This window comes from Diorhabda sublineata, chromosome 1 (genome assembly GCF_026230105.1).
Source record: "Diorhabda sublineata isolate icDioSubl1.1 chromosome 1, icDioSubl1.1, whole genome shotgun sequence".
Classification (NCBI taxonomy): domain Eukaryota; kingdom Metazoa; phylum Arthropoda; class Insecta; order Coleoptera; family Chrysomelidae; genus Diorhabda; species Diorhabda sublineata.
This window is the reverse complement of record NC_079474.1, coordinates 4,685,297-4,701,794: the sequence shown is the minus strand read 5'-3', so window position 1 is coordinate 4,701,794 and position 16,498 is coordinate 4,685,297. Positions and strand designations below refer to the sequence as shown.

At 32.4% G+C, this 16,498-nt stretch overlaps 1 protein-coding gene across 4 annotated transcripts in view; it reads right to left on the bottom strand.

Moving 5' to 3' along the window:
- Positions 1–434: 434 nt before the first annotated feature.
- LOC130452518 (maternal protein pumilio-like) overlaps positions 435–16,498 on the bottom strand; it is a 341,105-nt gene continuing 325,041 nt past the window's right edge. For all 4 annotated transcript variants that reach the window (XM_056791847.1, XM_056791846.1, XM_056791848.1 and 1 more), the window contains 6 exons: positions 14,628–15,054; positions 13,342–13,561; positions 12,870–13,070; positions 12,605–12,794; positions 11,949–12,117; positions 435–10,637 (listed from right to left, as the gene is read on the bottom strand). In XM_056791847.1, the coding sequence (XP_056647825.1) occupies positions 10,385–10,637; positions 11,949–12,117; positions 12,605–12,794; positions 12,870–13,070; positions 13,342–13,561; positions 14,628–15,054 (1,460 nt within the window). In that variant the 3' untranslated portion in view covers positions 435–10,384. The remainder of the gene's footprint in view (positions 10,638–11,948; positions 12,118–12,604; positions 12,795–12,869; positions 13,071–13,341; positions 13,562–14,627; positions 15,055–16,498) is intronic.

Here is a 16,498-nt window from a genome sequence, read left to right as displayed (position 1 = left end):
ATATTCTGAAACGTCCTCAAGTATTCCAAATATTCTTGTCTTGAGAAAACAGTTCATGACTGGGAGGTTAACAAAAGTAATTTAGGAAAACAACAAAACTTCAGAAAAAGTTATAAATCCTTGGTCTCTAGTGAACACACTGTTTTTACTTCAACTATATGAACACTGACAATTTCACAATCCGAAGAGTGTTACGATAATAAATTTATCCACTTCAGAAACAACAAACAGTCTTTTTCTCTGGTGATAAAATAAACTCCTCCAGTATGTTACATAATTTGACTTATTCTGTATACTATTCATTAACTAACAAAATGTTAGTTTTAGTGTTTGTTTTTTAAAATTAAAATCTTGGTGGGTTTACACTATTCCGATGAATGTAATTAAAAGTGGGAAAGGAAGAGGGAGGATTAAAATAAAAAAAAACCACTCGAAACGTATTATTGTTACATTTATTTGTGAATCAATATCGAACAGTCTAGCCCTAGGGATAATAATGACAATCCCAACATTTGCTAATATAAAAAACTAAAGAAAAAAAACGAAAAAAAGCTCTATCTTAAAAAGTGTGTACATAGAGAAAAATTAGAAGAAACAAAAAGAGAACATAAGCGAATATTGAATTATTTATTGATTTATTACTACTGTGGTAAAAAATAATAAAATCGAAATACATTATTATACATATTGGATATTACCATCCTAATAAAAACTAGCATGCATTCTCGACAACTAAATTTACACATTCATTGAAACAGATCGCATAATAAATATAATATACAGCCGTAATTCGCAGAGAGCCATATTGTATTGTGAACTGATACTCTCGAGATGGTGCTTTACAACATTACAATTGCCATAACTTCGTAAAACATCAAAAAACTGTTAAAAACAAATCGCCATTTTGTTACTAAATGGACAGAAATACGTAACTAGGTATCAGTTACATTCATAAAGTAAGCTACGTTTTTTGGTATAATTATTAATATAAATAGAAAATTCAAAATAATTTGCAAAAAAAATGGTAAAACTAGAACTGTTTCTTCAAACTGTGCGACCCTAATTAAATCTTAGCCATATCTGCTTTCGTTATAGTCCAAGTTCATAAAAAAGTGGAAAGCTCAAAAATTATTTAGTAATTTTATAGCTAAGAGATGTAATTTTTTTTCATCTAAAAGCATACAGTGAGTGGTAAAATCGATACAAATTCCAAAAAAAGTCTGGAAGGACAATTGACCTTATTTATTTTGTCAGATTTGATCATTTTTCCGTAATGTTAGGTAAAAAACACGTGTTGCAAAAAGGCCGATTGAAATTTCCCAACAATTATTGTTTGGCATTGTATGATGCAAAGGCTTTAGCTAGCATTAAGTGCCCTAGTCAATGAAGTTGGAGTCGTAAACTATTTCCAAATTTTTTATAAACAAAATCTACTCCATTTATTGCGAATCACCCAAAAAATCAGCATGAACTAGCTAGTCTGTCTCAAAATAGGGAGAAGTTCTTTTCGAGCTGTTTTCTCTGTTATTTCCCTTTTCGAATTTTGATTTGAATTGTTATTTTCAAAATTGTGATATGCCATGACACCATGATTTTTTTGTCACACTTGTTCTCATTATATCACCAAATTGTTAAATTTATTCTGATATCATTAAAACGTGATTTTGGTTTTCGCAAAGTTTTCAAAAGACACCAATAGATGTTTCAGTAACATATAATCAGTACTTTTGCAAGATCAATAGTTTAAAAAATTGTTAAAATTATTAGGGAGATAATTGCAAAAATTTGAGTAACAATCCCTATATGCAACAATGTTACAGTTTATTAACGTTAAAGAAAAATTTTGTTATTGGCAATTGTTTGGTGTTGTTCGGCTTATTTCGTATAGAAACGACTCGAGATAATTGTGATCCCCATCCAGCTACCCTACAAAGCGGGGCGGATTTGCCGTTCGGTAATCCGCCTCTCAAAATTACAATGAAACAGACTGTCCCAAAAATTTTAGAAATACAATAGTTTACAAATTTAATTACATGATACCAGTACGGCTCATATTTTTACACATGTATTATACAGTTTTACAACGTGAAAACCAAAACGGAATTTACACTTTACATCTTTTTGTTTTAGTAATCTTTACATCAGTCTGCCATCTTCAAAGGAAATGGCCATCTTACCCTTTATTCCCCTCCACACTGTTTTATTTTTCTTATAGAACGCAACAGTTTTCGGCAACAGTATCATTAATACCTGGTATGTTTATATATATATAAGAAAATTTGCATATATGTGAAGCATTGCGATTTTTATCAAAAAATATACAACATACTATAGATTGAATCGTTTCAAAGATAGATATGTTTTAAAAATTATCCATTATTCAAGCATGAGAGTTTTTAAACTTTTTTTTTTAAATTTAAACTGTCAACCGAAAACAGCCGTACGCCCTTTAAAGTTATGGTTAAAAATTACAAAATACAAATAATTTCTAAGTACAAAATTGGATATCTTACATTATTACACTATTAAACACTTTTTATGTTTCTATATAAATACATGTGATACAATTTAATAATGATCTCAACACATAAAACATCGTATTTTTATTATAATATATACATATCACTAGGAAAGTGAGGGGGGGATATAAGTAGGTGTCCTTAAAGACCAGATCCCACTGACGAAACCTTTAATTTCAGCTAAGGAAAATTAGAAAAAGATATTTTGATTACGTCAACCATAATACGTAACTTTTCACTGTTTCATTTGAATATCTGTAAGTATCAAGAGAAAAATAAAATTAATAACTTCCAATGTTCTATCGTAGTAATAAATTTGAGCTAAATATAATTATTTTGAGAAAATTGGAATCCCAGAAAAACCTAATAAATCAAATCCAATTATATGTTACAAAACTATTCAACTAAATATTCTATATAGAATTTATTAAAAGTAATTCAGAAAGTTTTTCGAAATAACTATAACAATTTGAAACGACAAAAAACGGAATTTTTCTCCCTGTTTTTAAATATACAACGTGGACCAGAGGTGTATACATCAATTTCAAAATCTGATAATACAATGAAAAATAAAACTTTCGTTTTTCCTAAAACTGTATAACAACACACCAGATTTTCATACTACACCAGAAACTTGAAAAGTACTACGAGTACAATCTTCCACATTTTCATTGATTTTAAGGCGTTATTTGATAGTATTCCAAGACCAGGCCATGAATGAACTACACATACCAAAAACCTTAATTCATTTGACAAAGATAACAATATCAAATGTGGTATGTCATTTAAAAAAAAACATAATGAAATCTCAGACCCATTGCAAACAACAGTAGGCGTGAGGCGTGTCTCCTATTCAACACAGCACTGGAAAAAGTAGTCAAAATCGACAATACAGGTGCTTGCCTACGGAGACAACATAGAGCTGACCTCTAAAACCCTAAGAAATTTTGAGAATTATGCAAAGGATCAATACGAATAAGACAAAGTTTTAAGGCTGCGAAAAAAAGCGCAGGGCTAGAAATGCGATTCAAAATAATACAATTGGAAAATATCGAAATAGTATTTAAGTTCGTTTATTTAGGAGCCTCGATAAACTTGATTAATGAGTTAGTCAGAGGCCAATCGATGTTATTTTGAACTGTCAAAATAATTACTTAAAACGAGTCTCTCAAGAAGACGTAATAACAACAATCCAGATGGGCAGGCTTAGATGGTCAGGACGCATCGATAACAGCGTGCCCACAAAAATAACTTTAAGGTTATACCAATGGACTGACCAGAGGCAGAGGGAGACCAAGGCTAAGATGGAGAGAGAAGATGCTACAAGATTGGTGCAGTTAACTGGATGGTTCTTGTAAGAGACTGGAAAAATGGCGTTGGATGCTAGAGACAGTCGAGGCCCTCCTGAAAGACTGTAGCACTACTGATGATGTATAATAAGAAAGAAACAACCATTTGGATAGGTATATTTCCGAAATATCTACCACAATGTTTATATTTCGGGATTTATTGTATCGTATTAGCTCTAGAATTTAATAAATATAATTCCAGATCAATTTGTATTTAAAAATATTTATTTAAAGAACGTAGGCAACACTGAACTGGAATATTAAAAAAATCTTGTTTAGAGAAGAATATTTGGAATTTGTGAATCGTGAATAAAGACAATTGGGTCACAAAATGGATATAATCATTAAAAACCGTAGAAATGATAATTTTCGAATTTTCGCCTACTGTATGTTCTCACTAATTACTACAAATGCACATTGAAATTGTTAAATTTCACATTAGACAAAACAACAACCAGATTTAGGTTTTTAAATAATCTAGTTTCTTACCAATCTTCAAAAATGGTTGAAATTGAACCGTTTTATTCAAAATATCGAGATCTGGTCCAGATTTTGCCCGTACGGTTATCATTGGTAAGCGTACAAATTACCTAGTTACATTTAAAAATGACGGATGGTTGTTAAATGGTGTTATTTTTTATATATTGGAAATATTACGAACGAAACTATATTACAATATAATACAAAAACTCGGAATCGTGTACACTTACTAAAGATAACCGAAATTATGGTTTTATTTGGATTATCGGTGATATTAAAGATCATGTCTGACAAATGTACAAACGAAAATATATTTTTTTAAGAAACCTCAGTAATTCCTTTTGCAAGAACATATTCAAAGAATTCGGAGCATTACAGAATGGTTTCTGACACACATTAGAGTAGAAACCGAAGATTGATCTACACACTTAATGGTTCTTATGAACAAGCTTTTGGCTAAATAAGTACATCTAATGAGGAGAAAAATTAAATTACACCGCACTCCTTAAAAGAACATGTTCGAACGGTAAAAAATGGAACAATTATTTTACGAATGGTTGAATACCGCAGATATTGTTCCAATAGGATACAATTGTATATAATAGAACAGTCCTCAAAGTTAGCTAATAAAAATTTTCATCAAAAATATAAGCTGACAGGGAATAATTTTCAAATATAGATATACCTAGTTGCTACTTATTTGTAACATTCTTAGATTATTAGTAGAGTTGATAAAGCTGAGAGAAACCTTTGTCAACTGCCCTTTTCACGAAACGACTTATGCGCATAACCGAGATTCAGTTTATATAAAAATTCGTGATTGTGTGTATGTGGTTAGTTTGATTATTTTAGCTACTTACGCCGATGAAAAGCATAAAACATGGATCAAGTTTCATTATACATTTATAATTTAGAAAGTTTTTCAAAAATAGAATTTCAAAAGATACAACTACAAGGCCAAACCTATGAAAGTTTGTAATTTATGATCTGATAAAGCGCAATTAAATTTCAGGTGTCTTTGCACTACAATCCTGCATTTCTCAAAAATTTTCTCTATTCATACTACATTTCAAAATTCTTCAAATTACCGAAGAAATTTATTTGATTGGGCCAATGGACCCAGCCTTTAGCATATGAGCTAAGAAGAGCTGCTTGCGGACGGACATGGCCCACAAAATGTAAAGACAGGATAAGTAATTCCATCAGGACAACGCACCGTATAATGGCCTTGACTAAAATTCACGTATTCACCAGATCTGGTCCCCAGCGATTTTTTCCTGTTTTATAACCTCAAAATTTGATTTCAAAATTTATCGCCTATTTTGATGATAAAACGGCAACTAAGATTTAAAAAGTATTTTAATGGAAAAATAAAAAGGAAACAATTTGAATTTCCTTTGTAGAGGTTGTGTACTGGACGTGTTATTTTCTTCCTGGCTCCTTTTTGAAGGATTTGTTGATATAAATATGTACTCGATTGTTAAATGAAATTTGCCTTCAATTTTTGGTTCTAGTGAAATAATTTAATCGTCGGTCAATGTAAGACATGATCTTTAAATATAAATATTATCTAAATTTATGTTAACAGTGAAAATGTGTACAAATATGGTTATTCCTAAAGGTTAGCTTGGGAAAACAAAGTCATAAATGCAATAAAAGTATATGAGACGTCCCAAAGTACTGATAACTTCTCAATGGAAATAATCGACTACGACAAGTGACATTTAATGATATGAAAACACCGATAAATAAAAAAAAATTAGTGCATACTGAATAGAGATGTTCGCAGAATTGGAACGTCCGTTTAGTGTATCATAGACATTGATAATTGTTGTTAATATTAAAATGGAATCTGAGAAAAATTTACACGATTTAAATTTAAAATTGTAAAAAGAAAATAGTGCCATCAAGTTCTACATTTTTTTTGTAAAATACTTCCTACCATTTAAACAGCTTACATGTGTCTAAGAGGAATTTTTTCCATATACCACAAGACAAATAGAAATATTAATTAGTTAATATGTACTCTGTATATGCTTTAATTAAAACTAAATTTATTACAGTTGCTTTTCGCTATCAAGAATTCAATACATTTAGCAACTGCGTCAAATATGAAATAGGATGGCAATAAACAGAGTACAAGAATTTTTTTCGGCTTTAGCTTTTCATTTATCTAGATTTCTTGGAGTAACAGGATTCCAAACGATCTAGGACGGCCCGCGATGTTTCCTTTCAACTACCGTTAAATCCTTCACAATATGTACAAGAAAAATTACATATTTTTTTTACAAATTATATTTACATCATAGGGATTTTATTATTTTACAAGTCGATAAAAATTTCCTCGAGTCTTTTTTACATAATCAATTTGAATACGATATCAACTCAATAAATATATCTCTGAAATATTAGTTTCTTTTTTTCTATGACAAATTAACATATTTTACAAACGTAATAATAAGAGGTAGAAACAACAAGATTCTTTTTTCGGAAAATGATATTTTAAATATAATAATTATTTACAAAAAAGTTAGTTCCATTCCAATAGTCTCATGTGAATAATAATAAAAAGTTGTTATAAAAAAATACATTTCATTTGAACAGATCAAACTATCGACAACAGCAGTTTCGTCAAAGTTAGGCTAGGCGCAAATTGGGACACGCGTGAGCTCACAAACGTGTCCTGCAGACACAGTTTGTTGTTACACACTTGTGAGTGTCTAGCAAGTCTTTCCTTAATTTTTCTACGAAAAAAGAAATGACAGAATGACGATACAAAAAATGGTGATTATATGAAGACGAAACTAAAGAATCGGATTTGGGGTCTTTGGGGTATTATGTCGAATCATCTTATGTACTTCTGCAACTGGTTTCAATTCATTCGGAAATAATTAGCAAAATCAGTATCACTCATTTTAGTTGTAATTGTGAATTTTCTACTCTTTTTTCTCTTCGATAGAATAAATTTATCAAATCCTTTAAATTTCTTTATCATCAAGAAATAAAACGACATTTCCTCCTCAGCATCATCAACCGATTCTGATTCAGAACTCAAGTTCAATAACAACAATTGTTTAGTTCGATTGTCAAAATGTCAAGATATTATTTGATGCCAGATAGTTTCAAACTGCCAATCAAATCCAAACCTCACAGTTTCTTATTTGAAAACGCGTGTCCAATATGCGGATCACCGCGCAGCATATGTAGCATGCACTAGTCGTGTCACGCTACCTCACACGTGCTATACGTGTCCCAATTTCCACCTGCCTTATTGAACATCCTATTTATTTCATCTTGAATATATGGCCTTGATGTTAGACACGGTCGAAGACTTTGCTGACATCCAAGAAGATGGCTCCAGGGAATTGGTACTTGTTGAATAATTTAGTGAAGTAATCTAGTATCTTAAGAATTTGTTTTTCGGTGTGTACTAGCTTCCTGAATGAATCTTAATTATTCTTAAGACAGCATCCCACAATTGCTTCTGTTTCTTCATTTGAATTCATAATTGAAGGTTATTTGTTTCCTTCTACTCTTTCAACATTCTTCCTTGTTTCCTTCATTTCAATTCATTTTATTATCGACTTTTTCCCAATGTTAGATTGTTTTCAATATCTTCAATTGCTTGATTATTGGTATACCAGTTAGTTAGCGTTGTATGTACAGCAGACTGATAACCCAACGTCAACTGTTCCAATGTAATAAAGTTTATGTTCTTAGTTATTTTGTACTCGCAAAACATAGTGTTTGGAGTTGGAATAATGGAGATTTTCAATATCTTAGCAATTATCAAGGTTTAGGGAATGAAATAGGTGAGATATATACTATGAGTCTAATAAAACATCGGAAAGCTATTCTGAACTTATTGTTCGTTGTAGAGCTTTGTTTGAAATGATTATTTCTGAAATTTGGTTTTTCGAAGGCGAACACCGTTAAACCAAGTAAAATTCATCTACAAATCTACGAGGTTCGAGGTAAAACCGAAATGGACGATTCAATAGTGGTTTTCATGACTATGTCCAACCCATAGAGTTAAAGATAGAGAGAGCGGCATGTAAGTGTAATTATACTATTGGAAGAGAAAGAAAGAGCATCATTTTACCCTCCCTCTACTTGTTTATAATATCTTAACTTGTTATTCTTCTCTTTTGGAGTTCCTACCGGTTGAAACATCGACGTCATTTCGATCCCATCATCAGAATAGAGCAGAGAGAAATAGAGAGTGGTATACCGATGTCGTTTCTCTCTCTATCGGCAGTTGGTAATCTACTCAAGTCCAAGTCGCTATTAATTCTTTACAAAGCTGGATTCAAGAAGTCCGTAACAGGATTTGAAATTAACATTGTTGAGCTCAATTAGACTAAAAGCCGAAAAACTCATTTATTTTATTCATGAAATGAAAGAGCCCTCAAAAATCTGATATCGTTGACGTTCACATGTGGTATATAGTGCCGCCACTGACCTAATGAATCAATAAACAGAAGACGACAAAAAATTGTACCAAACTATGACAAATCTTTGAAGCTACATCAATAAATATGGATTTTTGTTCTATTTGTACTGGTTCTTCATTTATTTCATAATGGAACTTTACAAATATTTATTCCCTAATTTATGTCCATTTTGATACATTTAGGTTGCAATGTTAACAAACTTTGATAAAGAAGAAATTGAAATGATGAAAAAGAGAAAATTTTAGACGGTTGAAACAAACTAGTGTTAAAAAAATAGTTTTTTGATTTATAATTTGTGTTTTTCTTAATTAATTCTAAAATTGCTAAAAAGAAAATGATAAAAAATGATTCTGTCGAGGTTTAATAACTACCCCGTGAATGATAAAAATATTATTGAAAACACTTGTTTCATTGGTATATTATTTTATGATAATTATTATTTTGGAATGATGGAATAACAATAATGAGGAAAAAATATTTTATACATTTTAGCCGTTCAAAAATCTCGTGTCTCTAAATCTTGAAAAAATATTTGTGAAGTTTTTCTCGACAGTTAGCGAAACAAAGCGGCCGACATCTAAGAAACTTTTCTAATATAATGATAAAAACCCTAAGTCCTAATATAAATGCAAACGGCGTGTATGTTAGGTTGATTATAATTTTTAAAGAATCCCAAAAAATTTTATTTAAAAAAACCCCTTTAAAAAATTACGAATAGTGATTATTTGATAGGGGCAATTTTAAAAAGATGTTTTCCATATATTTGTTTTTTGGGAAAATTTTGAAAAAAGAACAAGCGTGTGTTGGATGACGTGCGAATTTTAGAAAACATTTTATTTTGATGAATTCTGATGATGTTCAAGTCTATTTCCTGAGGACCTTATCACATTAATTAACTTACTGTCAGGAGAAATGGGCAATAATTTCTAGAAAGAACAAAAATACTTTTTATTACCAACAAATCTTTTTGGAAAATATTCAGTTTACTTCCTAGAAAAAATCGTTTTATTTACAAAATTGTTTCTTTTCATAGGACGCGAAACAAGAATAATAAATGAGATTCATCTTTTGATTATTTTATTTTTTAGAAAACTTATTCCGTTAGGAGACAAAAATGAACATGCACGTTGCTTCATTTAATTGCTTGTCTTTTGCTTTTATTTCAAATGATCCTAATCGCATCGAAACGATACAGAAAAGAAAATAAAATCAGGACTCACTAAACCTAAAAAATCACTATTACCAGCAATGTGTCGAAAAACAAAAGCCAATCAACGCAATTAATTATTGGAAAAAGAAACATAATAATAATAATAAGTCAAATTACATAAATTACAATTATAATACAAGACAATATGTGTACATGATAAACCTTAACTATTACTAACCTTAAAATGAAAAATAAAGTAGAAAAATTCATGATAAAAAAAATTACGAAAGAAAAAAATATTTAAATGAACTACCTTACATGGCAGTCATTCAAGGAAAAAAAATAAAAGAATCAACTCGAAAAAAAATACTGGAATCAAAATTAAATAAAACATGATTAAAAAGAAATGTTTTACTTCCGAATTAAATGTCCTTAGAGCACACCGTTAGTAGGAGGACCGATGGGGCCGAGCTCCCCTCCGATGGAGCTGAGCGATCCTGGTGCTTTCATGAAATACTTTTCCAATTTGGCAATGATGTGTTTGCCGTATGTATATTTTCGCAATGAATTCAAATGAGGGCGTATCTTGTGCATCAACACCTTGCGCTGTGTAGGTTCGCTAACGTCAATCATTTTCTGCACCACGTAATTAGCGTACTGATCTTTCATCATTACGTGTAGAGCGCTAGTAAAAACAAAAGATTAGTCATCAATAAAACAAATAACAATTCAAAATGTTCATAAGTACCACAAAAAACATTTAAATACATTGTAGACTACGATTAGCTGAATCAACGTGTACAGGTGATATTTTTCTAATAATTGTAAAATTTTCTGAAGATAAAAAAATATTAGTTGTCTACGACAACTAGGTAACAAGAAAATTTTTATTACGATTTAATTTCGCGTCTGAAAGGTCTCAGTTTTCATTTATTCCCTTTTTTTTTCAAAAACTCCTAAAAAACGACCAACGCTTCTTAAATCTTTGGAAATGTTTCAAAAAAAGTTATACTAGGATATTATTGCGACAATCCCTAAAATTGTGCACTTCATTTTTTCGAACACCAGTCGATTTTACTCTAAAAAAGAATGAGTTAATGCTTACAACCCTAAAATAAGAAATAAATAATTTTCTTAAAAACTGTTATTTCTGTGTGATTATTGGAGATATCTGAATTATTATCCGACTTTTTTTGAAAGAATCTGTAGTGACCCGCACAATTAGCAGAATGTAGATCTCAACATACTGCGAAACAAAATCGAAAAAAAACTATAAGGACCTTGACGCGGAAGAACAGTCATTCACAGTGAAAATGTCTTGCTGTCGCTAGGGCTTGCCCGCAGAAACTACAGTTGTCGTTCTTTGCTATGTTTGTAAGTCTTAAAGTGGTATTTGGTCAATCAGAAGACTGACCACTAGCTTAAGACGTTTCTGGACATCTCGAGAACTTCGCCAGATGTCTAAGTTGATATTGTTAATAGTTTGTCTTAGGCCTTGAGTGTTTTTATATCTCATTTTTTAGCATTCAGTTCATTATAGAGGCCACAGTAGGACTTTGGTAAAAACTCGGAGTCGTTGCCTCTTTTTAGGCAAAGCTATCTGCTTCTTCTTTGCCTTATATACCCTGATAGTCACATTAGAATTACTTTGTTTCTGTTATCTAATGCTTTTAGAATTTTTTTGTACTCCTAAGCTAGCTTGGACGTATACTCAACAGCGTTCAGGGCCTTCAAAGCTAACAATATATGCATATACAATATATTCCAATAATATATGCATTCACAGTATTAATAAATAAGCAAGAATCCAAATTTTTCACTGTTGGGCTTTAACTAACTGTAGATGATGTTATATAACCTTACATCTTGATGTTAAGATGACACAAAGATTTCAATCTTCACCTGTTGATGGATATAACAAGTATCTTCAAGTCTTATCCTGACCATTTACAGCTTATTGACCTTGTTATATGTTAACGGTATATTTTTTACTTACTTGTCATTAAATCCGCATACTTCTTCAATGAGTAGAGCCCTTTCTGCTCTAGTGGCATGTGTCACGCATTTTTCCACAACGTTACTAGCAAATTTATGTTGACTCAGTACCAATACCTTTCCTCTAACGCTATTGATCAACTGAGATTTATCTTCCGGTTTTCCATGCTCTAAAAAGTTACATAAATACATAAATTTAGAATTTGTAAGAATGTAGTGCAGGATCAATTTTTAATCAGAAATAACTTTGAGACATCTACAGGACACTAATAAGAAAGATTATTTGAAAAAAAAAATATCAGAAGAATGTTTGGAAGAATTAGAATGAACGAAATAAATTGGAGAATCCGAAATAATACAGAAATCGATGAAATACTAGGTAATGAAAACATCGTCTGATTCAGTAAATCTCAAAAGTTGAGATGGTTCGGCTACATGTAAAGAATGGATGCCTATGAGGATCATGAATGCTAAAACATACAATAGCAGAATCCGGATCAAGTTCATAAACAATCAATGCGAGAGAATGGGGATGGTTAGTGAAGAATATACCAACTTGGAGGTGAAATGCCAAGGCTCACAACGAGCTGTAATGCCAATTGGTATGGTGAAGTAATTTGGATTCAAACAGCAATAATAGACTTTATATCTGCTTACCCAGTACATGTTGGATAACATAATTTCCGAATTGATCTTGAATCAACTGATCAGTATGTTGATGTAGTTCAGCCAAGATAGGCGTTGTCTGATCAGGTGTACAATGTTCTAAGATGCGCTGAATTACTCTACATCCGTATGGATGGGTCGATAAAGTGTATACTTGTCCAGAGAATGATGAAATAATGAACTAAAAACAAAATAAAATAATTAATATTACATAATTCCGAATATTTGTATTTTTTTTTTTTGAATCGTTATTTACCTGCAAAGCATTGGGATCAACACATTCGATACATTTCTGCACCACGTGATTACCGTTTTGGTCTTTAACACATTTCAAAACGTGTCCGTCCAATTCTCTAACGATTTCTTGCTGTTGCTCAGGAGGAATAGATTCTAATGCTTTCTGTATTACACGGCATCCGTACATCTGTAAAGCCAATGGCAATACATGCCCACGAACCTAAAAAAAAGTTTAAGAAGTTATTTAAATTGTTATTTTAGATATCTGGATCATGGAACATATAAATGTATGAAACTTTCCAACCAAGATATTATTGCTGCAAGAAAAAGAGCTTTTCAAACACCAGACAAACTCGTTCAATTCCAAGAAATTGAAAATTTACAGACGTTGCTGTTACTTTCGTTCACTTTTTTACGACATTCCTGGCTAGGGAACTAAGTGGAATTTTGCATGTCGAATGTGAGTGTATAAATGGATCATGTAATCTTACCTTTTGCGCAAGTGTAGTCTTCTGTTCAGGAGTACCGAATTCGAAGAACTTTTGTATGACGTAATTACCAAAAACGTCGGTCATTAGATTGTAAGCAGCTGATAAGATCTCATTGAATACCATTTGTTTTTCTGTAGCAGTCGCGCGTTCCAATTTTTGTTGTATGAATCGCGATCCATGTTGATCTTGTGAAAATTCAACGATGTGGTTAGCCAGATCCCTAAAAAATAATATTTATTTATTATTTCGTTTTTTTGTCTCAACAAAAAATTCAATAATAAGTAAAAACGACCATTTTCAAAGAAGATTTTAGTAAAAAGAAACAATCTAGATGTTTCGATAACATTTCAATTTGAGGATAGAACCTATTAGGTAGGTCACCATCCATACTACATCCTGGCAACCATCCATACATCTTTTGCCCAATGAAATTTTTGACCAAAATCTGGCACGCGCTCAAAAGGCACCATATTTCTGTATAGTGATATTTTCGCAAAAATTTTCCTTGCTTAGATAATAAACTGTTGTAACAGATTCATTATATTGTTTAAGTTAAATAATTGTATTCTATATTTCATAAAATAAATTTACTGTGGTGGTGGATGGAAATGACATCAGGACAGGGAAACGTTCATCCAACCACCTACTCTTCTATTGGAAAACAAAACCATTAAAGAACCCATTATGTTTCTTTCCCCAGGAATGCCCAAGTTGCCGATGTTGTAAATGTGTTCAAAAACCCTGAGGCAATTTCCTAAAGTAGGAGAAAGATTCTTGATCAAAGTACACAGGAAGGACTAAAAAGCTTCAGATGTTAATTATAAGAAGGCAACCCTACCAAAAACAGCTGCACTGCCACAATCAGCAGCTAGAGCTAAACAACTCAGTTTGAAGGTGCAGTAGTAATTATTGGGGGTTGCGAAAAATTCTGAAGATTGGTGATGGAGCCGAGATTCAAATGGCTAGGAACCGATCACCACTCTACAAGCTTTTATTCCTCCCTAACTAATGCGTCTAGCGTCATGCAGATGCGTCAGGACCTGCGCAACAGCATGTAGGTTTAAAAAAAGCTGGCCTCGAATAAGCCAAACTGTGCATCAACTGTGAAGAGTCGTGCAATAACTAACAGACCTCACAAATACGACCGAGAACAAACTATTCGACGCCTTGGTTCCAGACGAACTTAGTTTCACCTCTTCGCCGGTTACTGAGACCATCGAATATTCCGATTAATACCGTTGGTAATTAAAAAATTTCACTTGTTATCAAATGTCATACAAACTCACCTTAATTGTAAGTTGGGATATCTGTTATTTCTGAAATCTTCCAGCAGTCTTGATCGACCTTGAGGACCTTTATCCAGTGTCGTCGGAACGGTAGTCAATGTCGAATTTATCTTAGTAAATAGACTATTAGTCGAACCGAAAATGGCCGTCGTGTTCAGTCCTGCAGCAACGGAATTTCTGTACTTAGCTTCTGCACCTGGCGCAGCGGATAATACGCGAGAATTGACGAGACCGCCAAGTTGTAAAGGAGCAGTAGGTGGTGGTGGTGTCAGACTTCCCGTTAATGGACTCGGACTGTTGCCGATATTGTATGACGTCGGCCATTTCTGTCTGTATTCCAATGATGGCGAAAAAGCAGATGTGTTGCGATCGAAAGAGTCCCTTCGAGCTGTAGAGGTGGTCGTTAGACCTAAGCCCGTCAAATTATCTAAACAGAAAAAAAATCGGCACTATTAGCATGTCTGTACGAGATGTGGCTATGAAGTAACGAGACTAGAGGTGCTACAGAAAAAGTACGCGTGTGCCAAAGACTATTCTTTCGAATGCGATGTCTACCGTGACTGTAGACAAGCTAGCATAGCTCTGGCCTTCGTTTGTATCGAGGGGATTTTTTGTTTTGCCGTAAAAATAATCGAAGTAAATGTAGAGCAACGGATTGTTGAAAACTTTCACATGAAACTTGGAAAAACTGCAACTGAAAATTATAATTTATTGAAAGAGTGTTTGTCGCATCCGTTCGAATCGTTCTTCCACGTCAAAAGCGGATGAAAATATCAAAAAAAGTTGGTAATCTTGTTAGATAAAGACTAGTTAAGTCGAAACGTCAATTTTTATCTTTCTTTTAAAAAATTATTACAAAAAACTGATTTCAAAACAGAAGAGACCTAAAATCAACAACATTTAGGTCTAATAAATAAGAAATTAAAGAAATTTTCAATTTATTTGAACACTAGGAACGTTCTGATAGGGAAAAAAGTTTTCCAACGCATTTCCACCAATCAAAAGATGTTGGACGAATTTTCCACTGATTCGGTTTATCGAGTTACCCCTCCGAAGTTATCGGTGACGTCTATAGATATTTACAACATGGCCCCTAGAAGATGATGAAGATTATTCACGTTCGAGTCGTCCTTCCATGTCAAAAACGGATGAAAATATCAAAAAAGTTGGTAATATTATTAGATCTGACCGGCGGCTAAGTATTCGTGCGATTGCTGAATATATAGGAATTGACAAAGAATGAGTGCGACAAATTTTAACGTGTGCGAAAAGTGTGTGTGAAATTGGTGCCTGAATCCTCACATTTGATTAACAAGAAGCTCGCAAGTACGGCATCCCAGAGTTAGACCACCCACTTTATTCTTACCGAATCTTACACTGTGCAACGTCAACCTCTTTCCTAAGGTTAAATTTGCATTAAAAGGAACAAGATTTGAGTCTGTTGAAGTTGTGAAAGAAGAAACGGTGCGAGTCCTGAAGGAACTGACAGAAAAAGACTGTTTCGAAGAATGGAAGATTCGCATGGAGCGATGTAGGGATAGAGGAGGGGTCTATATTGAAGGTGATAATGAAAAAATATACATAATATCAAAATAAAATATTTTATACCACCAGTCTCGTTATTTAATACGTCTTGCATGTGTCAAAATCCCAATATTTCACTAAGAAATCGAAAGCAGATTTTCTTTTAATATATTTCTGTCGCATTTTAGCTTTATATACAATGCATTTATCAAAGTTACCAAATCTGCTACAAGTATAAGCAAAATGATACAATTTGCGTTTGGAAATTAAAGTATTGCAAATAAGATTATTAAATGAAATGAATGAAAGTTCTCATTCCGAAATTTAATTAAAATAAGTGGTTCAAA